The sequence below is a fragment of the Taudactylus pleione genome, unplaced genomic scaffold (assembly GCF_031769625.1).
Source record: "Taudactylus pleione unplaced genomic scaffold, aTauple2 ptg000583l, whole genome shotgun sequence".
Classification (NCBI taxonomy): Eukaryota; Metazoa; Chordata; class Amphibia; order Anura; family Myobatrachidae; genus Taudactylus; species Taudactylus pleione.
In genome coordinates, this window is record NW_028284985.1 from 463,359 (window position 1) to 491,351 (window position 27,993).

At 43.4% G+C, this 27,993-nt stretch overlaps 1 protein-coding gene across 2 annotated transcripts; it reads right to left on the minus strand.

Moving 5' to 3' along the window:
• Positions 1-6: 6 nt before the first annotated feature.
• BRD3OS (BRD3 opposite strand) lies at positions 7-27,993 on the minus strand. 2 transcript variants are annotated; one of them, XR_015871914.1, is made up of 3 exons: positions 27,871-27,993; positions 9,684-10,271; positions 7-219 (listed from the first exon to the last, which is right to left on the minus strand). XR_015871914.1 is itself a non-coding variant. In XM_088453549.1 (2 exons), the coding sequence occupies exon 2, from the start codon at positions 10,053-10,055 to the stop codon at positions 9,804-9,806; it is 252 nt and encodes an 83-aa protein (XP_088309675.1). In that variant the 5' UTR covers positions 10,056-10,271; positions 27,871-27,993; the 3' UTR covers positions 6,535-9,803. The 2 variants fall into 2 exon arrangements, 1 of the variants encoding a protein (XP_088309675.1); XM_088453549.1 differs by lacking the exon at positions 7-219 and having other exon boundaries at positions 6,535-10,271.

Below are 27,993 nucleotides of genomic sequence, written 5' to 3' on the forward strand. Positions count from 1 at the left end.
ATACAACTGTACATACACATTCATAATGAGGTTTATGGCCTATTCCCTTTTAAAGCTGGCAGTGCCCAGAAACATCCCTTTAAAGTGAGGGCAAACACTCCTTCCGTGCACACAAATCTCCCAGTTGCAGATGGTGAGCGGTGTCCTTGGCTTTTTCTTGACTGTAAACTGTTCTACCGGAAATCATTCAGAAGTTGCTTGTTGGAAATTGCCATATTTCTGTGAAAGTACATCCCACATTCCAAGTTAATGACTTTGATCAATAATTTAATTGAGACCACACTTATTTGTGTGCACCACAAGCACCTCATTAGATAGGGTCAGACGGCATGTCAGCAACATCGTCTAGTGTGTACACTCAAATGTCACTGACTATGCGTGCTCAGCCACATTGCCCGTCTGACCTGCATGCAGGTCCGTCGGGCGACCTAGTCAGCGAGGGGCGTGCTGCCGAATGCAGCATGGCCCCCGCCGTCTTCGTGATGTTGCTCCCGACATTGGCAAGTGTGTATGCACTTGCCGATGCCAGGACTCCCGCCGGATCATTAAATGTATACCCAGCTTCATGGGTATATTTACTAATGTGAGTTTTTTTAGAAGATGTTGCCCATAGCAACCAATCAGATTCTACTTATTTAACTAGCACCTTCTAGAAGACAATATCTAGAATCTGGTTGGTTGCTATGGGAAACATCTCTTCTAAAAACTCTCACTTTAGTATATATACCCCATGAAGTCTGACCGTATAGGAGAATGGGACAACTAATAGGCTTTAAAGACAGAGTTTGGAAAACACTATTTCTACTTCAGGGTCCACAGGGTTGACCTTGGGGTATAGGTTGGGAACCAAATCCGGGCACCACGCAGTTAAAGCTTTTAGCTCCCAGGATGCACTTGGGTCCACTCTCCCTATAACCCCGCCCCCCAGCCAGAGGCACCTCAGTTTAAGTTGGTGCCCGGCCGGAGTCGGGTCACCGTTACTGCAGGGGGGCTGCTTAGCAGCCTCTAAGCTTAAAAGAGTTTTGTTTTATTATTTTTTTACTACTCTTCAGAGCGGCAGCATCAGACTGTCCAATGGACGTCTACACCCTACACCCCGCCGGCGCTGCGACGCCAGTACAGATCTGGGGATCGCAGCGGGACCCCAGAGTCTGTACTAGCCGGGCTCTGGAGGAATCCCTGGGCTGCTGCCGGATCGACGGGGACAGGTAAGTCGCGTGGTCACCGCTTGCGGTGATCCACGTGTGAATATGCAGCCTTATGCCTCCGGTCTCTGGGGACAGACCGGAGGCGCTAGCGGTGGCGGCGGGCTCCCCCTCCATGGAGGCATACCCCGCGTGTCCACAGCCCACCAGGGATTATAGCGGCAGCGGGAGCCGGCATCCCGGGGGGTTAATTGCTAGCCAGGGGAGGAAGCCTTCCCTGTCTAGCGGCTCCTCCCCTCAGCTCAGCGCGCCTTTCAATACTACAGTCTGGCGTCGCTGAGCTGCTTCCTCCGCGGGCCACGCTTCTTCTGAGGTCTCCAGCGGCCATTTTCTCTCTGTGGTGCTGCAGAACTCTTAGGATGTCAGTGAGCCCAGTCCCCCTGCGTACCTGGCCATTTTGGGTGAGTGTACACAGCGCTATAGCCTTCCCAGACACTGAATCTGGGCAGTTGAATGTAGCGACATTGTGCAGTATATTATATGTCATGCTTATGTATGTATATATATTTTTCTGCATTGTATGTGACTTTTGCTAGTGCTGACTGTCTGCTTTTTCTCTCACCTGTCAGTGTATATCTATCCCTTTTCTTTATCTGCCCTAATACAGGTGTACCTGGGGTGGTTCTGAGATCTCACATATATATATTTGTTAATATCTGTGAGGTTTGTCACATACTGTTGCGTGCTGAACGTTGCCATATTTTAGATGGAACTGTGAGTTGCGTACGCTGATAATGGGTTCCTGCAGCTAATCTTAGCGTCAGTCAGGACCGGTATGGCGCTGCTTAATATTTCCGTCAAGATAGTCAGATATATCTGACCAGGAGATTGCACACGATACTGCACCCATTATTGCTATCCTGCAAGTCATAGCCTGCAGGAATTAGTGCGGAGGATTTTAACTCAGAAAGGTTTACGTATGCGGCACCATCTGGTGCCGGGCCCCTTGCACGACCCCCTTAAAGGGCGTTGTTTCTCAGGATCCTCTCCTTTGAGGATCGCCGGGCGGGCCCCATTGTCGTCACTCGCTTGGAGTTACTTCACCATACTGCCCTTTGGAACTCGGGGTATCTCGCAATTTCTTGCAATTTACCCCTGTGTCACAGACTATCGCTCCCTGCCGGGGTTTTTCACAGTACATGAATTACCTCCGATACCACATCGGTCTGTCATTCCCCTTGCAGGGATTACCACAACGGCCACCCTGGTGGATGTCGTTTTATACGAAATACTAATTGGCGTGATATACGCCCTGTGGTTACTGACCAGTGGCTCTGCTGTGAACTGGATGGTATATTCGGCTCTTTCCCTCTCACATGGGGGGAGCCGATCTCAAGTATTATTATCCCTGCTTTGGGGCTGGTAGCCAGGCTCATTCTGGATATAGAGAATGTCGATCCTGCACCAGTATCATACATCTCCCGTTTTCTGCCCAGCGGGTGGATCTCATAGCGGGAGTCTGGCTGTCCCCAGATACGAGGAGTCACAAAGGCCTCCTGTTTCCCATTCCCTGAGGGTCCTCACAAGTAATGGAAATCCCCTTCTGGGATGGATTTGTATGTTAATCATCGGGTTACAGGCATTAATACGCCTCCCATCCCGGCCTGGACGAATTTTACGGATCCGTAGGTGGTAACTTTGCCTGAAATCAATGTACTCGTTTTCAGGGCCTGTTGCCCGTCCTACCATGGCCATCGCATGGTGATGCTTTTGTGACGTTTTTCCCCTCCAACACGTCTGAGGTTCAAATATCTTTTTGCCGCTCACAAAATATGCAGTGGTCATATGTGGGATTACCTCATGGGATGCCGGTCTTCTAACTTTCAGGGTTTCGGCGGCGGCTGTATCCGCCGCAGTACCCTATGGCTGCGTTATGGGAAAGCAGAGGTGCACACTCCTTCCAGGGGGAAGTTCTTGTTTGGTCCTGTCCTTGACAAGATCGTTGCATCATTGGCAGTATCACTAATGGGGAGATACCGTCTTTAGCTACTCCCACTACATTCGGACTAACTCTGTTAAGTCTTTTTGTCCTCAGGGTCAGCCTAAAGGCCTGTTTTTTCCTAGGCTGTCGGCCTCCACGGGGGCCACCATATCCAGTACCGAGCAGTCCTGGACTTCCGGACGACCCTGTTTCTACACCTGAGGATATACCCTCAGCCTGACGGGACAGGTCTACATCTGGGGAATTTCCAGAGTGAGGTACTGATTCTCAACGGCCTCTCATTGCTCATGCAGCCTCCTCACAGGCATTGTTACATGGGCCCTTCTTCAGAACTGATCAGGGCCTTACAATCCCAGAAAGCTATACAGTCTTTGTGGTAAGCAGAGCTATTTCGGCCAACCTCACTATCTCAGTGAGGGACTGGTTGTTCTACTTTCTTTTTGGGGCGGTGACCGACTGGTCCTCCTTTGCCTATACTCTGTCTCAAATCCCTGAATCAGATTCCAACGGTGCCTTGACTCAGGTGGAATCGTCCATGTTCCATCATCCGATGTTTGGAACCTGGGGATTTTATGGTATATCCGAGTATTCAGGATACGTACCTACGGGTACATACAGAGCCCTCTCATCAGCATGGGTTCAGGTTTGCTGTGCCACAGCAACACTTGTAAGTTTCGGGCTCTGCCTTTTGGGGCTGTCCTCAACTCCACCGGGGTTTACCAGCTTTATGGATTTTCTGACAGTTCACCTGTTCAGTGTATCCGAATGCTCCTTTCTCTGGACGGTCTCCTGCTTTTAGCAGGATCACCAAGGTACTTTACCGCCAGGTCAGGATAACCGGGGCTTCTTCTCGGCACAGATAATTAGTCAACGGAGGAAAAGTCCTCCCTGCATCCCTCACAGGGTTTTCTTCATCTGGGAGCACTGCTGGATTCTCAGAATCTGAGAATTTTTCTGGCGTAAGACAAGATCTCCACTCTTCAACTTCGAGTGTGCGGATATCTACGCAGTCGACATATGTCATTACTCTTTGTGATGCGCGGTCTACCAGAGTGTCTACCTTTTGGTAGGGTGGAATGTGCTCAGTTCCATTCCAGGCCTTGCCATAATTGACTCCCCTCCAGATGGATCGAGTTTTTTCCATCGGATCGCTGTTCGAACGATGATACTTTCTCCGGAGGCGAGTTGGTCTCTGTCCGGGTGGCTATGGCCATCTCGTCCAGGGTGTTCTTTGCTAAAGACAGTGTCTGGTCCGCATTCATTTCGGGGCAGTTGGACGTCTGTCGCTTCTGCCCTGCCACTTAACTTGTTGATACTTTAAGCTGTCTTGGACTTTCACTCTGGCCTAACCCATTTGTCACGGTAAACCTGAATAGGTTCAGTCCGACAGTGTCACAACAGTGGCTTCCATCTAGGCAACACTGGTAGTTGGGTGGCAATGTTAGGAATGTCACCCATTCTGACATAGTCCAAGGGTCTTCTCCTGGCCAACTCTGCGGTGTTTATTCCCGGAGCTCTCCATTGGGAAGCGGGCTTCCTCAGCCGTCACGGCGTGCATCCCGGGGACTAGTCTCTTCTCCAAGAGAGGTTTCAACTCCTGGTGAACAGAGGGGGCCTCCCTGAGGGGATTGATCCCCATGGCCTTCTGACTCGATCACACATTACCGGTGTTACAGTCCAGCTCTAGGAGTACTGAAGCTACCTTCAGTGACTCTTTGTCAGTGAAGTGGTCCTTCCACTTTGTGTACCTGTGTCCTCCGGTCTCCCTTCTTCCTCGAGGTCTTCGGAAGTTTAATTCGAGACGGAGGGGCTTTCCTTCTGGGGGCTCCAGGTCGTCCCAGACATCACTGGTACTAAGATTTTCGGAGTCTCCTCCTCGATGCTCCGTTCCTACTGCTTCACTATCTGGACCTGTTGTCTCAGGGTCCTTGTTTTTCCCTGGATCTGGATCGCTTGTCTTTAACTGCGCCCCTACTGTGGTCCTCGGGCTTCCCTGGCTCTGTCTTCATTGAGATGTTTAGAGCAGATAGGCCAGACTTTGCTGGGATCGGCCACGGACTGTGGCGTACATAATTCTTATGGTATCGTACCTGTCGATACGATCCTCCGGTGTCCAGGATTTCCCGATATTCTGGCATTCCTTCCAGCTGGCTTGGGTTTCACCCTTGGCCTGGCCTTCCTGACAGTGCGGATCTCTACACTGTCGGTATGGTTAAGATATGGAATTGCTCCGCTCTGGTATCCAGTTCATCCTTTGGAGTGTTTTCTGGATTATGTCTCCACTTGTCCTCCCTAGGGACTCCTGGGGAGTTAGTAGTGGTTCTCTGTTCCCTCCGGGGACAGTCAATGGAACCGCTGGTTGTGATAGCCATTACATGGTCTATTGTTTAAGCTCTCTCTCTCTCTCTCAGGGTGTTTAAATCAACCAGGAGAGTGTCTGAATGGGGAGCGTTCTCATGTGGCTCCCTCTTCTGGAGGGCATCATGTCAGGGTGTGAGTTGCTCTCGCCCTGTGTTTCTTCTTAAAGTGGTTTTTAGGTTCCATATTATTCTGGAACTTATGGTATGGCCATTCAGTTCCCAGTCCTCTCGGCTGTTGTGGCCTCATGGACTGTGGTCCGGCCTCTTTGGCTTTATGTGATCCGTTCAAGTTCCTTATGGTAAGCGGACTCCTTATTGGTGGTCTGCGGTTTCTGGTTTTAACAGGAAACGATGGCCGGCCTATAATGAAATGTTGACTGGATGGCCTCGTATGTCTTCCTCAGGGGCCTACCCATGGGTGGGCATTTCTGTCGTTGAGGCTTGTTTTTTTCTCGGGCCGTGTAACCCTCGTGGGCGGCTCGTCGTGGCGCCTCGGCTGTTTTGCCTTACTAGGTGTCCACGTGGTCTTCTGTCCATACCTTTTTAAGGTTCTAGGCATTGGTTTCCTTTGCCTCTCAGGATGCTTCCTTTTTGGCGACGGATTCTCCTCTCAGCACAGGAGCGTCCCCACCCTTGGTTGAACTGCTTTGGGACATCCCCAAGGTCAACCCTGTGGACCCCTATGGACCCTGAAGTAGAAAACAAGAGATATGGTAAGAACTTACCTTTGTTATCTGTTTCTACGAAGTCCATAAGGTCCACAGGGCGCCCGCCCTGACGCACCTGGCTTCATATGGGCTGTGTTACTGGTCACCGGCTTCCCGTCTCCTTTTCTGTGAGTATGGTTCTAGAGTGTTCCAGTTTTCTCTCTCTTTTTCTCTCCTCCTCCGGCCTTTGGCTACTTACAATCTGAGGTGCCTCTGGCTGGGGGGCGGGGTTATAGGGAGAGTGGACCCAAGTGCATCCTGGGAGCTAAAAGCTTTAACTGCGTGGTGCCCGGATTTGGTTCCCAACCTATACCCCAAGGTCAACCCTGTGGACCCTATGGACTTCGTAGAAACAGAGATAACAAAGGTAAGTTCTTACCATATCTCTTGTTTTACTGTCCAGGTTTTAAGGATGTCTATGCTTTTGCACAGATGGTATAATCAAACTGACTACGGTATTAAATAAGTAATATATGCTTAACCACAGATATCCTTAAAGCTTGGGCTGTTGAGGCAGTTGTTCTCAACGCATCCTGTTTTTCTCAGTATTCGTATAGCGCTAACACATTGCGCAGTGCTTTACAATACAGGGAAATGACGGTACCAACCCTGATACAAGAGATGAAGGGATCCCTGTGCATGTGAGCTTACAATCTGAATGAGGTGGAGTGGGTGACTCACTTCTGGAGAGCTGATGGCATAGGCCGCATCCCTCCGTCCTTAATGATTATCCGGAACAGCCAACAACTCCCCTCAAACCTGTTCCTGACACCACCCGGCAATGCAAAGCGCAAATGGTGCTATAGGTCGGATCTTGTGACTGTAATAACCGCGCTCAATCTATATCCTCATTTGCATTTGTGATAAAACATTTGGCTTTCTTATTATGGAACCCCTGGCGGCAAGGATCCGTTGTAATAGAGCTATCTCGGGAATATCCACTGGCCCCTCTGAATATAAAATCGCAATATATGCCGACGATATTTTAGTTTCTCTTACTGACCCAGCCCAATCCCTAAATTCACTTTTAGAGGAAATAAATTCATATTCCCAACACTCGGGTTATAAAATTAATGTTACCAAGACTGAAGTTCTTGATTTCTATATCCCTGTTACCCTAAAGCAAACCCTAGAGGCCATGCTCTCTTGTACCTGGTATAAAAAAAAGATTAAATATCTTGGTGTTTTCTTAACTCATCATCATCATCATCAGCTGTTTCAGGCAAACTTTCCCCGCCTTCTAGATTGCATTAAGTCTGATCTGCATGACTGGTCCAATTATTTTATTTCTTGGATAGGTAGAATACATTCAGTTAAGATGAGCGTTCTCCCTCGGCTCTTGTATTTATTTCAGACCCTTCCGATCTACATCCCTCCATACGTGTTCAAATTCCTTCAGTACCAAATCTCATATGGAACCGGAAACGCACGCGTATTAGACTAAAGTTGCTTCAGCGGCCCTCCAGGGGTGGGGGTCTGGGTATTCCCGATTAAAAAAAATATTATTACGCTGCGCAGCTTTCTCATTGTGCTCAGTGGTGTAACTTCGCTGCGGGGAAGGTCTGGGTGGCTATCGAGGCCGAGGAGCTGGGACTGGCCACTGTATCCTCCCTCGTGGCTACCTAAGATTCATCGCCCCCGGACAGTTTCTTCTCACCCAGTAATTTCTTGTTCTTTAGCAGTTTGGGATTTAGCCAATAGATGTTTTAACTTAGCTCCAGCCCAGTCCCCTTTGATACCACTGCTTCATAATCCAGCTTTTCCTCCTGGATTATGCAACTCATCTTTTACTGCCTGGTCATCGAGCAATATCTATTATGTAAATGATATCACTATAGATACTAATTTCCCACAATTTTCTGAAATCCGGGATAGAGTGGCGGTTCCATCCAAAGAATTTTTTCGGTTCCTACAAATTCGACATTTCCACTCCAAAATTAGCTCGATTCTGATTAGCAGATCTTTGACTTCTTTTGAGTCTTTATGTTGGAGACGACCCACCACTAGGGGTCTTATTTCTACTATTTACTCCTTACTAGGGGAAGTAAGCTCCAACCGGGACCCTCATGAGTTAGCGTGGGAACGAGATTTGGGACACTCTATAGATGCTGAGGATTGGACGGAGCTCTGGGACAACGCTGCCACCAGTTCTATTTGTGTCAAAATTAAGGAAAAAATTTATAAATTGCTCTACCGATGGTATTATGTTCCGTCGCGGCTACAAGTAATGTTTCCCGATGCTTCGGATAGATGCTGGAGGGGTTGCGGTGGAGAGGGCAGCTTTTTGCACATCTGGTGGTCTTGTCCCAAATTAGCTAGTAGTTGGCAGGAGGTTATCGATCTCCTCTCGCACCTTTTCGAGATTACGATTCCCTATGAACCTCGGCATTTTCTACTTCCCTTGGATCTGCCTTCTCTGTCCCGGTTTCAGAATAGGTTATTCCGACACATAGTATCTGCTATGACCTGCCAAATTGCAGCAGATTGGAAAAACCCCTATCCCTCTCCAATGCAGGCAATATTGTCACGTATCTGGTATATATACAAGATGGAATATATGACAGCTTTATTACGTAATACATCCAAAACCTTTGATAAAATTTGGTCCCCTTGGCTGACATACCAAAATGTTACCTCTCCATTTAACAACTACATTTTCCTTTTAAATTTTTTTCTCTATTATGTTTAGATTGAAAAAGAGTGATTCTATATGGAGTCCACCCATCCTCTTCTCCTCTTATTCTTCTTTGTCTTTCCTAAAGTTTTTTCCTTTTTTTTTCTCTTTTTTTTAAACGGTCTGCAACACCGTTGCTGCAAGATATTTCTCTTGCTTCTATATTCCTTATTTTCTTATAACGAGAAAATCTTCTATTATATTATATTATTGTTCTGAAATAGTACAGTTTCCATTATAAAATTGTTATGTGCTGTACCTTGTTTTTTGAATTTTGGATTGTACTGTTTTCTTTGTGATTTGCTCAATAAAAAGAGTTTATAAAAAAAACAAAAAAAAAACATTTGGCTTTAGAGAGCCTCTGAAAATACTGTAGTAAAGGTAACACTGCTAAATGGACCTATCCCCCATAAGCGAGCTGTACATGAACATAGCTGTCACTCGTGGGCACTGTAGTGTTTCAGAAATAATAGCTTATTTATAGTCCTATCTTGTTTGATTAAACCAACAGAAGTTTGACAGACACCGGGGCAGAGTGACGTGAGGCCGTGCCGGTGTACTAATCCCCGGACATGGTGCCGCTGCTTCCACCATCTACATCTAGTCTTCATTCTAGCACCCTGCACCTGTCACAACCCGTGCAGCTCCTCTTTCCTGCCTGGTGTCGCTCTGGTGCTTCTAGCACACTCATCTGACGCCACAAACTGCCGAGATACAGCCAAGTGTGCTAGAAGCACCAGAGCAGAGTGTGACACCCCAGGAAGGAAAGAGGAGAATGAACTCTGTACATCTCACCCTCCAGCCGATGCTGAATAATAAAGCTGTGTCCAATACAGAACAGTTTGGCTTTCTATGCTGGTCACGTGGCTCATTATAAAGTGCTCTGGGTAAATACTGTACATCTGCGAGTCTGAGTCACATCAGGGAGCAGAGTCTAGATTGTCCGGTGTCTCTGGAAATATTGTTTTTATCACGGACTAAGATGGACTGATTGCCGTACTGGGAGTACCACATGCTTTGGCTGCGGTTCAGGTATGTGCCAGGGGGGGCGGTCTCCAGCGTCTGCTGCTGCTGTTGCCAGATGAGCAGAGAGGTATCCCTGTACCGGAGTCTGGCGTATCCCTCCGACATGGCCTTCTCGGCCAATGGCGCCCGTCCGCCGCTCATCGCCTCTGATGTGAGCTACAAAATGATGTCCGTTCCCTTTCTGTGATTGGATATCAGGTCAGTCTGTAGATGTGGAGGTCCCGGGTCGGCATCATAATGACTCCTGTATATCCGCTACTTGCAGGAGGGGGTGTAAGAGGGCAGAAACGCTGCATCTGATCGCCAGGAAAAGCCGCAGTCACCGTTTAGCTGCTCATGACCACATGTTCTGTATATCTGCAATAGAGGATAACAGGGACTGATAGTGAATGTCTCCTGTGTCTTTAGTCCTACATAGCTCTTCCTGATTGCAGCTAAATGTCACACCCCTGCTGGGAGAAACGGCGGCAATCCCAATCGCCCACGCTCACGTCACATACTGTACAATTTCTCCACACACCAAGATAACGGGACTGTTATCGCTGCTGCTGCACCCCACGCACTGGTCTATAGGGGTCACTGTCCACCTGCATTTACCAACATGTCTAGTGTTTAGTCTAGCATCCTGCACCTGTCACAACCCGTGCAGTTCCTCTTTCCTACCTGGGGTATCGCTCTCTGCTCTGGTGCTTCTAGCACACTGGTCTGTATCTCAGCCGTTTGATGCATCAGTGTGTGCTAGAAGCACCAGAGCAGAGAGCGACACACCCCAGGCAGGAAAGAGGAACTGCGCAGGTTGTGAGAAGTGCAAGGTGCTAGAATGAACACTAATGTCCGATAATGCTCTTACCCCTGGAGATTGGGTCATTAGATGTGTGCAGTTGTTTATGGTCACTTCTCCTGTGATGAGCCACTGAGTGCCTCTGGGATGGTCATGAAGGCGCTCCACGTAAATGTATCATTTATCATCGATCCTCGTAGGGGTGACAGGTGTAAAAGTTGCGATTCCAAAAAGTAATCGACAGTAATGTGGGCAGTCGGGCATGGCAGATAACTTAATTGCCCCCCAAGTCTGGATACTACAAAACCTGCACCACCAAACGCCTATGAAGGATGTCCTGCGTTCTCGCCCACCCCCGTCATGTTACATTCATCCTCTCCTCCTACTGTGCCGCCATCCTCACTACACAATCCTCCTTTAATGGTGCATACACACAGATCAGACAACGATAAAGATATTGTCTGATCGTCCTGCATGTGCTAGATGATCGTTATCGAACATCCAGCACAGCACCAACCCCTAAACGATTCGCCAGCAACGATCGCGGCTCCCTATAGTAAGCTGGTCGATATCGAACAGGGTGGACTGCATGCACGGGCAATGGTCGTTATCGACCATCAGTGCCCGCGCATCGTACGTCGTTTGCGGGTTGGAAGGGGCTAAAAAATGGACGCTATAAACGATCTAGCGATAAACTATATAGTTTAAATCATCCTGCTAAATCTGACCATGTGTATGCACCATAAGTCTCTTATTTCCTCTGTCTCCCATCCCCTGGCGCCTCTACGCCACCTCCAGTGTCCGAGATGCAGCCGCCTCAGAGTCACTCACTGATAAATGCTGTAAGTTGCACATGCAGGACGCGATCTATGAGCAGCTCGCTCGGAAGGATGTCACGGTCCGTCCTCATTCGAAATTGTGTGCAACACAATATCAGGCCCATAGTGTGCACGTATACATTTACTGTCTTATATGGTGTACACATACATGTATGGTATCATACAGTGCAAACGTGGACAGTCTCACATGCTGAAATCATGTATCTTTGGTCTCATACAGTGCAATCATACATGTTCAGTCTCATATAGTGCAATACATGTACAGTGACATATCGTGCAATCATACATGCTCAGTGTCATACAGTGTACAGCCTCACACGGTGCAATCATACATGTACAGTGGCATACAGTGCAATCATACATGTACAGCCTTGCACAGTAAAATCATACAAGTACAGTGCAATCATACATGTACAGCCTTACACAGTAAAATCATACATGTACAGTGACATACAGTGCAATCATACATGTACAGCCTTGCACAGTGCTTTCATACATGTTCATTACCATACAGTGTACACATACAGTACAGCCTAGCACACAGTGAAACCATACAGTGCAATCATACATGTACAGCCTTGCACAGTAAAATCATACATGTACAGTGACATACAGTGCAATCATACATGTAGAGCCTTGCACAGTAAAATCATACATGTACAGTGACATAAAGTGCAATCATACATGTACAGCCTTACACAGTAAAATCATACATGTACAGTGACATACAGTGCAATCATACATGTACAGTGACATACAGTGCAATCATACATGTACAGCCTTGCACGGTGCTTTCATACATGTTCATTATCATACAGTGCAATCATACATGTACAGCCTTACACAGTAAAATCATACATGTTCATTATCATACAGTGCAATCATACATGTACAGCCTTACACAGTGATTTCATACATGTTCATTATCATACAGTGCAATCATACATGTACAGTGACATACAGTGCAATCATACATGTACAGCCTTGCACAGTGCTTTCATACATGTTCATTATCATACAGTGCAATCATACATGTACAGCCTAGCACACAGTGCTTTCATACATGTTCATTATCATACAGTGCAATCATACATGTACAGCCTAGCACACAGTGCTTTCATACATGTTCATTATCATACAGTGCAATCATACATGTACAGCCTTGCACAGTGCTTTCATACATGTTCATCACCATACAGTGTACACATACTGTACAGCCTAGCACACAGTGAAACCATACAGTGCAATCATACATGTACAGCCTTGCACAGTAAAATCATACATGTACAGTGACATACAGTGCAATCATACATGTACAGCCTTGCACAGTGCTTTCATACATGTTCATTATCATACAGTGCAATCATACATGTACAGCCTAGCACACAGTGCTTTCATACATGTTCATTATCATACAGTGCAATCATACATGTACAGCCTAGCACATAGTGCTTTCATACATGTTCATTATCATACAGTGCAATCATACATGTACAGCCTTGCACAGTGCTTTCATACATGTTCATCACCATACAGTGTACACATACAGTACAGCCTAGCACACAGTGAAACCATACAGTGCAATCATACATGTACAGCCTTGCACAGTAAAATCATACATGTACAGTGACATACAGTGCAATCATACATGTACAGCCTTGCACAGTGCTTTCATACATGTTCATTATCATACAGTGCAATCATACATGTACAGCCTAGCACACAGTGCTTTCATACATGTTCATTATCATACAGTGCAATCATACATGTACAGCCTAGCACACAGTGCTTTCATACATGTTCATTATCATACAGTGCAATCATACATGTACAGCCTTGCACAGTGCTTTCATACATGTTCATCACCATACAGTGTACACATACAGTACAGCCTAGCACACAGTGAAACCATACAGTGCAATCATACATGTACAGCCTTGCACAGTAAAATCATACATGTACAGTGACATACAGTGCAATCATACATGTACAGCCTTGCACAGTGCTTTCATACATGTTCATTATCATACAGTGCAATCATACATGTACAGCCTAGCACACAGTGCTTTCATACATGTTCATTATCATACAGTGCAATCATACATGTACAGCCTAGCACATAGTGCTTTCATACATGTTCATTATCATACAGTGCAATCATACATGTACAGCCTTGCACAGTGCTTTCATACATGTTCATCACCATACAGTGTACACATACAGTACAGCCTAGCACACAGTGAAACCATACAGTGCAATCATACATGTACAGCCTTGCACAGTAAAATCATACATGTACAGTGACATACAGTGCAATCATACATGTACAGCCTTGCACAGTGCTTTCATACATGTTCATTATCATACAGTGCAATCATACATGTACAGCCTAGCACACAGTGCTTTCATACATGTTCATTATCATACAGTGCAATCATACATGTACAGCCAAGCACACAGTGCTTTCATACATGTTCATTATCATACAGTGCAATCATACATGTACAGCCTTGCACAGTGCTTTCATACATGTTCATCACCATACAGTGTACACATACAGTACAGCCTAGCACACAGTGAAACCATACAGTGCAATCATACATGTACAGCCTTGCACAGTAAAATCATACATGTACAGTGACATACAGTGCAATCATACATGTACAGCCTTGCACAGTGCTTTCATACATGTTCATTATCATACAGTGCAATCATACATGTACAGCCTAGCACACAGTGCTTTCATACATGTTCATTATCATACAGTGCAATCATACATGTACAGCCTTGCACAGTGCTTTCATACATGTTCATCACCATACAGTGTACACATACAGTACAGCCTAGCACACAGTGAAACCATACAGTGCAATCATACATGTACAGCCTTGCACAGTAAAATCATACATGTACAGTGACATACAGTGCAATCATACATGTACAGCCTAGCACACAGTGCTTTCATACATGTTCATTATCATACAGTGCAATCATACATGTACAGCCTAGCACACAGTGCTTTCATACATGTTCATTATCATACAGTGCAATCATACATGTACAGCCTAGCACACAGTGCTTTCATACATGTTCATTATCATACAGTGCAATCATACATGTACAGCCTTGCACAGTGCTTTCATACATGTTCATCACCATACTGTGTACACATACAGTACAGCCTAGCACACAGTGAAACCATACAGTGCAATCATACATGTACAGCCTTGCACAGTAAAATCATACATGTACAGTGACATACAGTGCAATCATACATGTACAGCCTTGCACAGTGCTTTCATACATGTTCATTATCATACAGTGCAATCATACATGTACAGCCTAGCACACAGTGCTTTCATACATGTTCATTATCATACATGTACAGCCTTGCACAGTGCTTTCATACATGTTCATCACCATACAGTGTACACATACAGTACAGCCTAGCACACAGTGAAACCATACAGTGCAATCATACATGTACAGCCTTGCACAGTAAAAACATACATGTACAGTGACATACAGTGCAATCATACATGTACAGCCTAGCACACAGTGCTTTCATACATGTTCATTATCATACAGTGCAATCATACATGTACAGCCTAGCACATAGTGCTTTCATACATGTTCATTATCATACAGTGCAATCATACATGTACAGCCTTGCACAGTGCTTTCATACATGTTCATCACCATACAGTGTACACATACAGTACAGCCTAGCACACAGTGAAACCATACAGTGCAATCATACATGTACAGCCTTGCACAGTAAAATCATACATGTACAGTGACATACAGTGCAATCATACATGTACAGCCTTGCACAGTGCTTTCATACATGTTCATTATCATACAGTGCAATCATACATGTACAGCCTAGCACACAGTGCTTTCATACATGTTCATTATCATACAGTGCAATCATACATGTACAGCCAAGCACACAGTGCTTTCATACATGTTCATTATCATACAGTGCAATCATACATGTACAGCCTTGCACAGTGCTTTCATACATGTTCATCACCATACAGTGTACACATACAGTACAGCCTAGCACACAGTGAAACCATACAGTGCAATCATACATGTACAGCCTTGCACAGTAAAATCATACATGTACAGTGACATACAGTGCAATCATACATGTACAGCCTTGCACAGTGCTTTCATACATGTTCATTATCATACAGTGCAATCATACATGTACAGCCTAGCACACAGTGCTTTCATACATGTTCATTATCATACAGTGCAATCATACATGTACAGCCTTGCACAGTGCTTTCATACATGTTCATCACCATACAGTGTACACATACAGTACAGCCTAGCACACAGTGAAACCATACAGTGCAATCATACATGTACAGCCTTGCACAGTAAAATCATACATGTACAGTGACATACAGTGCAATCATACATGTACAGCCTAGCACACAGTGCTTTCATACATGTTCATTATCATACAGTGCAATCATACATGTACAGCCTAGCACACAGTGCTTTCATACATGTTCATTATCATACAGTGCAATCATACATGTACAGCCTAGCACACAGTGCTTTCATACATGTTCATTATCATACAGTGCAATCATACATGTACAGCCTTGCACAGTGCTTTCATACATGTTCATCACCATACTGTGTACACATACAGTACAGCCTAGCACACAGTGAAACCATACAGTGCAATCATACATGTACAGCCTTGCACAGTAAAATCATACATGTACAGTGACATACAGTGCAATCATACATGTACAGCCTTGCACAGTGCTTTCATACATGTTCATTATCATACAGTGCAATCATACATGTACAGCCTAGCACACAGTGCTTTCATACATGTTCATTATCATACATGTACAGCCTTGCACAGTGCTTTCATACATGTTCATCACCATACAGTGTACACATACAGTACAGCCTAGCACACAGTGAAACCATACAGTGCAATCATACATGTACAGCCTTGCACAGTAAAATCATACATGTACAGTGACATACAGTGCAATCATACATGTACAGCCTAGCACACAGTGCTTTCATACATGTTCATTATCATACAGTGCAATCATACATGTACAGCCTAGCACATAGTGCTTTCATACATGTTCATTATCATACAGTGCAATCATACATGTACAGCCTTGCACAGTGCTTTCATACATGTTCATCACCATACAGTGTACACATACAGTACAGCCTAGCACACAGTGAAACCATACAGTGCAATCATACATGTACAGCCTTGCACAGTAAAATCATACATGTACAGTGACATACAGTGCAATCATACATGTACAGCCTTGCACAGTGCTTTCATACATGTTCATTATCATACAGTGCAATCATACATGTACAGCCTAGCACACAGTGCTTTCATACATGTTCATTATCATACAGTGCAATCATACATGTACAGCCTTGCACAGTGCTTTCATACATGTTCATCACCATACAGTGTACACATACAGTACAGCCTAGCACACAGTGAAACCATACAGTGCAATCATACATGTACAGCCTTGCACAGTAAAATCATACATGTACAGTGACATACAGTGCAATCATACATGTACAGCCTTGCACAGTGCTTTCATACATGTTCATTATCATACAGTGCAATCATACATGTACAGCCTAGCACACAGTGCTTTCATACATGTTCATTATCATACAGTGCAATCATACATGTACAGCCTTGCACAGTGCTTTCATACATGTTCATCACCATACAGTGTACACATACAGTACAGCCTAGCACACAGTGAAACCATACAGTGCAATCATACATGTACAGCCTTGCACAGTAAAATCATACATGTACAGTGACATACAGTGCAATCATACATGTACAGCCTTGCACAGTGCTTTCATACATGTTCATTATCATACAGTGCAATCATACATGTACAGCCTAGCACACAGTGCTTTCATACATGTTCATCACCATACAGTGTACACATACAGTACAGCCTAGCACACAGTGAAACCATACAGTGCAATCATACATGTACAGCCTTGCACAGTAAAATCATACATGTACAGTGACATACAGTGCAATCATACATGTACAGCCTAGCACACAGTGCTTTCATACATGTTCATTATCATACAGTGCAATCATACATGTACAGCCTAGCACATAGTGCTTTCATACATGTTCATTATCATACAGTGCAATCATACATGTACAGCCTAGCACACAGTGCTTTCATACATGTTCATTATCATACAGTGCAATCATACATGTACAGCCTTGCACAGTGCTTTCATACATGTTCATCACCATACAGTGTACACATACAGTACAGCCTAGCACACAGTGCAATCATACATGTACAGCCTTGCACAGTAAAATCATACATGTACAGTGACATACAGTGCAATCATACATGTACAGCCTAGCACACAGTGCTTTCATACATGTTCATTATCATACAGTGCAATCATACATGTACAGCCTAGCACATAGTGCTTTCATACATGTTCATTATCATACAGTGCAATCATACATGTACAGCCTTGCACAGTGCTTTCATACATGTTCATCACCATACAGTGTACACATACAGTACAGCCTAGCACACAGTGAAACCATACAGTGCAATCATACATGTACAGCCTTGCACAGTAAAATCATACATGTACAGTGACATACAGTGCAATCATACATGTACAGCCTAGCACAGTGCTTTCATACATGTTCATCACCATACAGTGCAATCATACATGTACAGCCTTGCACAGTGCTTTCATACATGTTCATCACCATACAGTGTACACATACAGTACAGCCTAGCACACAGTGAAACCATACAGTGCAATCATACATGTACAGCCTTGCACAGTAAAATCATACATGTACAGTGACATACAGTGCAATCATACATGTACAGCCTTGCACAGTGCTTTCATACATGTTCATTATCATACAGTGCAATCATACATGTACAGCCTAGCACACAGTGCTTTCATACATGTTCATTATCATACAGTGCAATCATACATGTACAGCCTTGCACAGTGCTTTCATACATGTTCATCACCATACAGTGTACACATACAGTACAGCCTAGCACACAGTGAAACCATACAGTGCAATCATACATGTACAGCCTTGCACAGTAAAATCATACATGTACAGTGACATACAGTGCAATCATACATGTACAGCCTAGCACACAGTGCTTTCATACATGTTCATTATCATACAGTGCAATCATACATGTACAGCCTAGCACACAGTGCTTTCATACATGTTCATTATCATACAGTGCAATCATACATGTACAGCCTAGCACACAGTGCTTTCATACATGTTCATTATCATACAGTGCAATCATACATGTACAGCCTTGCACAGTGCTTTCATACATGTTCATCACCATACAGTGTACACATACAGTACAGCCTAGCACACAGTGAAACCATACAGTGCAATCATACATGTACAGCCTTGCACAGTAAAATCATACATGTACAGTGACATACAGTGCAATCATACATGTACAGCCTTGCACAGTGCTTTCATACATGTTCATTATCATACAGTGCAATCATACATGTACAGCCTTGCACAGTAAAATCATACATGTACAGTGACATACAGTGCAATCATACATGTACAGCCTAGCACACAGTGCTTTCATACATGTTCATTATCATACAGTGCAATCATACATGTACAGTGACATACAGTGCAATCATACATGTACAGTGACATACAGTGCAATCATACATGTACAGCCTAGCACACAGTGCTTTCATACATGTTCATTATCATACAGTGCAATCATACATGTACAGCCTTGCACAGTGCTTTCATACATGTTCATCACCATACAGTGTACACATACAGTACAGCCTAGCACACAGTGCAATCATACATGTACAGTGACATACAGTGCAATCATACATGTACAGTGACATACAGTGCAATCATACATGTACAGCCTAGCACACAGTGCTTTCATACATGTTCATTATCATACAGTGCAATCATACATGTACAGCCTTGCACAGTGCTTTCATACATGTTCATCACCATACAGTGTACACATACAGTACAGCCTAGCACACAGTGAAACCATACAGTGCAATCATACATGTACAGCCTTGCACAGTAAAATCATACATGTACAGTGACATACAGTGCAATCATACATGTACAGCCTAGCACAGTGCTTTCATACATGTTCATTATCATACAGTGCAATCATACATGTACAGCCTTGCACAGTGCTTTCATACATGTTCATCACCATACAGTGTACACATACAGTACAGCCTAGCACACAGTGAAACCATACAGTGCAATCATACATGTACAGTGACATACAGTGCAATCATACATGTACAGTGACATACAGTGCAATCATACATGTACAGCCTAGCACACAGTGCTTTCATACATGTTCATTATCATACAGTGCAATCATACATGTACAGCCTTGCACAGTGCTTTCATACATGTTCATCACCATACAGTGTACACATACAGTACAGCCTAGCACACAGTGAAACCATACAGTGCAATCATACATGTACAGCCTTGCACAGTAAAATCATACATGTACAGTGACATACAGTGCAATCATACATGTACAGCCTTGCACAGTGCTTTCATACATGTTCATTATCATACAGTGCAATCATACATGTACAGCCTTGCACAGTAAAATCATACATGTACAGTGACATACAGTGCAATCATACATGTACAGCCTAGCACACAGTGCTTTCATACATGTTCATTACCATACAGTGCAATCATACATGTACAGTGACATACAGTGCAATCATACATGTACAGTGACATACAGTGCAATCATACATGTACAGTGACATACAGTGCAATCATACATGTACAGTGACATACAGTGCAATCATACATGTACAGCCTTGCACACAGTGCTTTCATACATGTTCATTACCATACAGTGTACACATACAGTACAGCCTAGCACACAGTGAAACCATACAGTGCAATCATACATGTACAGCCTTGCACAGTAAAATCATACATGTACAGTGACATACAGTGCAATCATACATGTACAGCCTTGCACAGTGCTTTCATACATGTTCATTATCATACAGTGCAATCATACATGTACAGCCTTGCACAGTAAAATCATACATGTACAGTGACATACAGTGCAATCATACATGTACAGCCTAGCACACAGTGCTTTCATACATGTTCATTACCATACAGTGCAATCATACATGTACAGTGACATACAGTGCAATCATACATGTACAGTGACATACAGTGCAATCATACATGTACAGTGACATACAGTGCAATCATACATGTACAGTGACATACAGTGCAATCATACATGTACAGCCTTGCACACAGTGCTTTCATACATGTTCATTACCATACAGTGTACACATACAGTACAGCCTAGCACACAGTGAAACCATACAGTGCAATCATACATGTACAGCCTTGCACAGTAAAATCATACATGTACAGTGACATACAGTGCAATCATACATGTACAGCCTTGCACAGTGCTTTCATACATGTTCATTATCATACAGTGCAATCATACATGTACAGCCTTGCACAGTAAAATCATACATGTACAGTGACATACAGTGCAATCATACATGTACAGCCTAGCACACAGTGCTTTCATACATGTTCATTACCATACAGTGCAATCATACATGTACAGTGACATACAGTGCAATCATACATGTACAGTGACATACAGTGCAATCATACATGTACAGTGACATACAGTGCAATCATACATGTACAGTGACATACAGTGCAATCATACATGTACAGCCTAGCACACAGTGCTTTCATACATGTTCATTATCATACAGTGCAATCATACATGTACAGCCTTGCACAGTGCTTTCATACATGTTCATCACCATACAGTGTACACATACAGTACAGCCTAGCACACAGTGAAACCATACAGTGCAATCATACATGTACAGCCTTGCACAGTAAAATCATACATGTACAGTGACATACAGTGCAATCATACATGTACAGCCTAGCACACAGTGCTTTCATACATGTTCATTATCATACAGTGCAATCATACATGTACAGCCTAGCACACAGTGCTTTCATACATGTTCATTATCATACAGTGCAATCATACATGTACAGCCTAGCACACAGTGCTTTCATACATGTTCATTATCATACAGTGCAATCATACATGTACAGCCTTGCACAGTGCTTTCATACATGTTCATCACCATACTGTGTACACATACAGTACAGCCTAGCACACAGTGAAACCATACAGTGCAATCATACATGTACAGCCTTGCACAGTAAAATCATACATGTACAGTGACATACAGTGCAATCATACATGTACAGCCTTGCACAGTGCTTTCATACATGTTCATTATCATACAGTGCAATCATACATGTACAGCCTAGCACACAGTGCTTTCATACATGTTCATTATCATACATGTACAGCCTTGCACAGTGCTTTCATACATGTTCATCACCATACAGTGTACACATACAGTACAGCCTAGCACACAGTGAAACCATACAGTGCAATCATACATGTACAGCCTTGCACAGTAAAATCATACATGTACAGTGACATACAGTGCAATCATACATGTACAGCCTAGCACACAGTGCTTTCATACATGTTCATTATCATACAGTGCAATCATACATGTACAGCCTAGCACATAGTGCTTTCATACATGTTCATTATCATACAGTGCAATCATACATGTACAGCCTTGCACAGTGCTTTCATACATGTTCATCACCATACAGTGTACACATACAGTACAGCCTAGCACACAGTGAAACCATACAGTGCAATCATACATGTACAGCCTTGCACAGTAAAATCATACATGTACAGTGACATACAGTGCAATCATACATGTACAGCCTTGCACAGTGCTTTCATACATGTTCATTATCATACAGTGCAATCATACATGTACAGCCTAGCACACAGTGCTTTCATACATGTTCATTATCATACAGTGCAATCATACATGTACAGCCTTGCACAGTGCTTTCATACATGTTCATCACCATACAGTGTACACATACAGTACAGCCTAGCACACAGTGAAACCATACAGTGCAATCATACATGTACAGCCTTGCACAGTAAAATCATACATGTACAGTGACATACAGTGCAATCATACATGTACAGCCTTGCACAGTGCTTTCATACATGTTCATTATCATAGAGTGCAATCATACATGTACAGCCTAGCACACAGTGCTTTCATACATGTTCATTATCATACAGTGCAATCATACATGTACAGCCTTGCACAGTGCTTTCATACATGTTCATCACCATACAGTGTACACATACAGTACAGCCTAGCACACAGTGAAACCATACAGTGCAATCATACATGTACAGCCTTGCACAGTAAAATCATACATGTACAGTGACATACAGTGCAATCATACATGTACAGCCTTGCACAGTGCTTTCATACATGTTCATTATCATACAGTGCAATCATACATGTACAGCCTAGCACACAGTGCTTTCATACATGTTCATCACCATACAGTGTACACATACAGTACAGCCTAGCACACAGTGAAACCATACAGTGCAATCATACATGTACAGCCTTGCACAGTAAAATCATACATGTACAGTGACATACAGTGCAATCATACATGTACAGCCTAGCACACAGTGCTTTCATACATGTTCATTATCATACAGTGCAATCATACATGTACAGCCTAGCACATAGTGCTTTCATACATGTTCATTATCATACAGTGCAATCATACATGTACAGCCTAGCACACAGTGCTTTCATACATGTTCATTATCATACAGTGCAATCATACATGTACAGCCTTGCACAGTGCTTTCATACATGTTCATCACCATACAGTGTACACATACAGTACAGCCTAGCACACAGTGCAATCATACATGTACAGCCTTGCACAGTAAAATCATACATGTACAGTGACATACAGTGCAATCATACATGTACAGCCTAGCACACAGTGCTTTCATACATGTTCATTATCATACAGTGCAATCATACATGTACAGCCTAGCACATAGTGCTTTCATACATGTTCATTATCATACAGTGCAATCATACATGTACAGCCTTGCACAGTGCTTTCATACATGTTCATCACCATACAGTGTACACATACAGTACAGCCTAGCACACAGTGAAACCATACAGTGCAATCATACATGTACAGCCTTGCACAGTAAAATCATACATGTACAGTGACATACAGTGCAATCATACATGTACAGCCTAGCACAGTGCTTTCATACATGTTCATCACCATACAGTGCAATCATACATGTACAGCCTTGCACAGTGCTTTCATACATGTTCATCACCATACAGTGTACACATACAGTACAGCCTAGCACACAGTGAAACCATACAGTGCAATCATACATGTACAGCCTTGCACAGTAAAATCATACATGTACAGTGACATACAGTGCAATCATACATGTACAGCCTTGCACAGTGCTTTCATACATGTTCATTATCATACAGTGCAATCATACATGTACAGCCTAGCACACAGTGCTTTCATACATGTTCATTATCATACAGTGCAATCATACATGTACAGCCTTGCACAGTGCTTTCATACATGTTCATCACCATACAGTGTACACATACAGTACAGCCTAGCACACAGTGAAACCATACAGTGCAATCATACATGTACAGCCTTGCACAGTAAAATCATACATGTACAGTGACATACAGTGCAATCATACATGTACAGCCTAGCACACAGTGCTTTCATACATGTTCATTATCATACAGTGCAATCATACATGTACAGCCTAGCACACAGTGCTTTCATACATGTTCATTATCATACAGTGCAATCATACATGTACAGCCTAGCACACAGTGCTTTCATACATGTTCATTATCATACAGTGCAATCATACATGTACAGCCTTGCACAGTGCTTTCATACATGTTCATCACCATACAGTGTACACATACAGTACAGCCTAGCACACAGTGAAACCATACAGTGCAATCATACATGTACAGCCTTGCACAGTAAAATCATACATGTACAGTGACATACAGTGCAATCATACATGTACAGCCTTGCACAGTGCTTTCATACATGTTCATTATCATACAGTGCAATCATACATGTACAGCCTTGCACAGTAAAATCATACATGTACAGTGACATACAGTGCAATCATACATGTACAGCCTAGCACACAGTGCTTTCATACATGTTCATTATCATACAGTGCAATCATACATGTACAGTGACATACAGTGCAATCATACATGTACAGTGACATACAGTGCAATCATACATGTACAGCCTAGCACACAGTGCTTTCATACATGTTCATTATCATACAGTGCAATCATACATGTACAGCCTTGCACAGTGCTTTCATACATGTTCATCACCATACAGTGTACACATACAGTACAGCCTAGCACACAGTGCAATCATACATGTACAGTGACATACAGTGCAATCATACATGTACAGTGACATACAGTGCAATCATACATGTACAGCCTAGCACACAGTGCTTTCATACATGTTCATTATCATACAGTGCAATCATACATGTACAGCCTTGCACAGTGCTTTCATACATGTTCATCACCATACAGTGTACACATACAGTACAGCCTAGCACACAGTGAAACCATACAGTGCAATCATACATGTACAGCCTTGCACAGTAAAATCATACATGTACAGTGACATACAGTGCAATCATACATGTACAGCCTAGCACAGTGCTTTCATACATGTTCATTATCATACAGTGCAATCATACATGTACAGCCTTGCACAGTGCTTTCATACATGTTCATCACCATACAGTGTACACATACAGTACAGCCTAGCACACAGTGAAACCATACAGTGCAATCATACATGTACAGTGACATACAGTGCAATCATACATGTACAGTGACATACAGTGCAATCATACATGTACAGCCTAGCACACAGTGCTTTCATACATGTTCATTATCATACAGTGCAATCATACATGTACAGCCTTGCACAGTGCTTTCATACATGTTCATCACCATACAGTGTACACATACAGTACAGCCTAGCACACAGTGAAACCATACAGTGCAATCATACATGTACAGCCTTGCACAGTAAAATCATACATGTACAGTGACATACAGTGCAATCATACATGTACAGCCTTGCACAGTGCTTTCATACATGTTCATTATCATACAGTGCAATCATACATGTACAGCCTTGCACAGTAAAATCATACATGTACAGTGACATACAGTGCAATCATACATGTACAGCCTAGCACACAGTGCTTTCATACATGTTCATTACCATACAGTGCAATCATACATGTACAGTGACATACAGTGCAATCATACATGTACAGTGACATACAGTGCAATCATACATGTACAGTGACATACAGTGCAATCATACATGTACAGTGACATACAGTGCAATCATACATGTACAGCCTTGCACACAGTGCTTTCATACATGTTCATTACCATACAGTGTACACATACAGTACAGCCTAGCACACAGTGAAACCATACAGTGCAATCATACATGTACAGCCTTGCACAGTAAAATCATACATGTACAGTGACATACAGTGCAATCATACATGTACAGCCTTGCACAGTGCTTTCATACATGTTCATTATCATACAGTGCAATCATACATGTACAGCCTTGCACAGTAAAATCATACATGTACAGTGACATACAGTGCAATCATACATGTACAGCCTAGCACACAGTGCTTTCATACATGTTCATTACCATACAGTGCAATCATACATGTACAGTGACATACAGTGCAATCATACATGTACAGTGACATACAGTGCAATCATACATGTACAGTGACATACAGTGCAATCATACATGTACAGCCTTGCACACAGTGCTTTCATACATGTTCATTACCATACAGTGTACACATACAGTACAGCCTAGCACACAGTGAAACCATACAGTGCAATCATACATGTACAGCCTTGCACAGTAAAATCATACATGTACAGTGACATACAGTGCAATCATACATGTACAGCCTTGCACAGTGCTTTCATACATGTTCATTATCATACAGTGCAATCATACATGTACAGCCTTGCACAGTAAAATCATACATGTACAGTGACATACAGTGCAATCATACATGTACAGCCTAGCACACAGTGCTTTCATACATGTTCATTACCATACAGTGCAATCATACATGTACAGTGACATACAGTGCAATCATACATGTACAGTGACATACAGTGCAATCATACATGTACAGTGACATACAGTGCAATCATACATGTACAGTGACATACAGTGCAATCATACATGTACAGCCTAGCACACAGTGCTTTCATACATGTTCATTATCATACAGTGCAATCATACATGTACAGCCTTGCACAGTGCTTTCATACATGTTCATCACCATACAGTGTACACATACAGTACAGCCTAGCACACAGTGAAACCATACAGTGCAATCATACATGTACAGCCTTGCACAGTAAAATCATACATGTACAGTGACATACAGTGCAATCATACATGTACAGCCTTGCACAGTGCTTTCATACATGTTCATTATCATACAGTGCAATCATACATGTACAGCCTAGCACACAGTGCTTTCATACATGTTCATTATCATACAGTGCAATCATACATGTACAGCCAAGCACACAGTGCTTTCATACATGTTCATTACCATACAGTGCAATCATACATGTACAGTGACATACAGTGCAATCATACATGTACAGTGACATACAGTGCAATCATACATGTACAGTGACATACAGTGCAATCATACATGTACAGTGACATACAGTGCAATCATACATGTACAGCCTAGCACACAGTGCTTTCATACATGTTCATTACCATACAGTGCAATCATACATGTACAGTGACATACAGTGCAATCATACATGTACAGTGACATACAGTGCAATCATACATGTACAGTGACATACAGTGCAATCATACATGTACAGTGACATACAGTGCAATCATACATGTACAGCCTAGCACACAGTGCTTTCATACATGTTCATCACCATACAGTGTACACATACAGTACAGCATCCGTTTAAGAACATAATTATTTGTATTAGAGAAGAGGCCTAGACCCCAGTGTGTACGTAGCCCGGTGCCCCCCCCCAGCAGCTGTAGAACAACAAGTCCCAGCATGCCTGCCGGCCGGCCACTTCCCGTCATATAAAAGGGACCCCAGGGTGACCCGAGCCTCTTATTATTACGGACACTCACCCGCTTCCTGCGCCCCCCGGGCCTCCTCAGGTGATGCCAATCAGCGCAGATCCTGCTGCAACCATGGCAACGGCGGCGGCTGTGCGCTCACTCTGCCTTCCCCCCGGGAACGGAGCCGCGGCA

Excerpts from the sequence above, each read along its gene's own strand:
- BRD3OS (XM_088453549.1), bottom strand. The coding sequence starts at position 10,055 with ATGAGCGGCGGACGGGCGCCATTGGCCGAGAAGGCCATGTCGGAGGGA.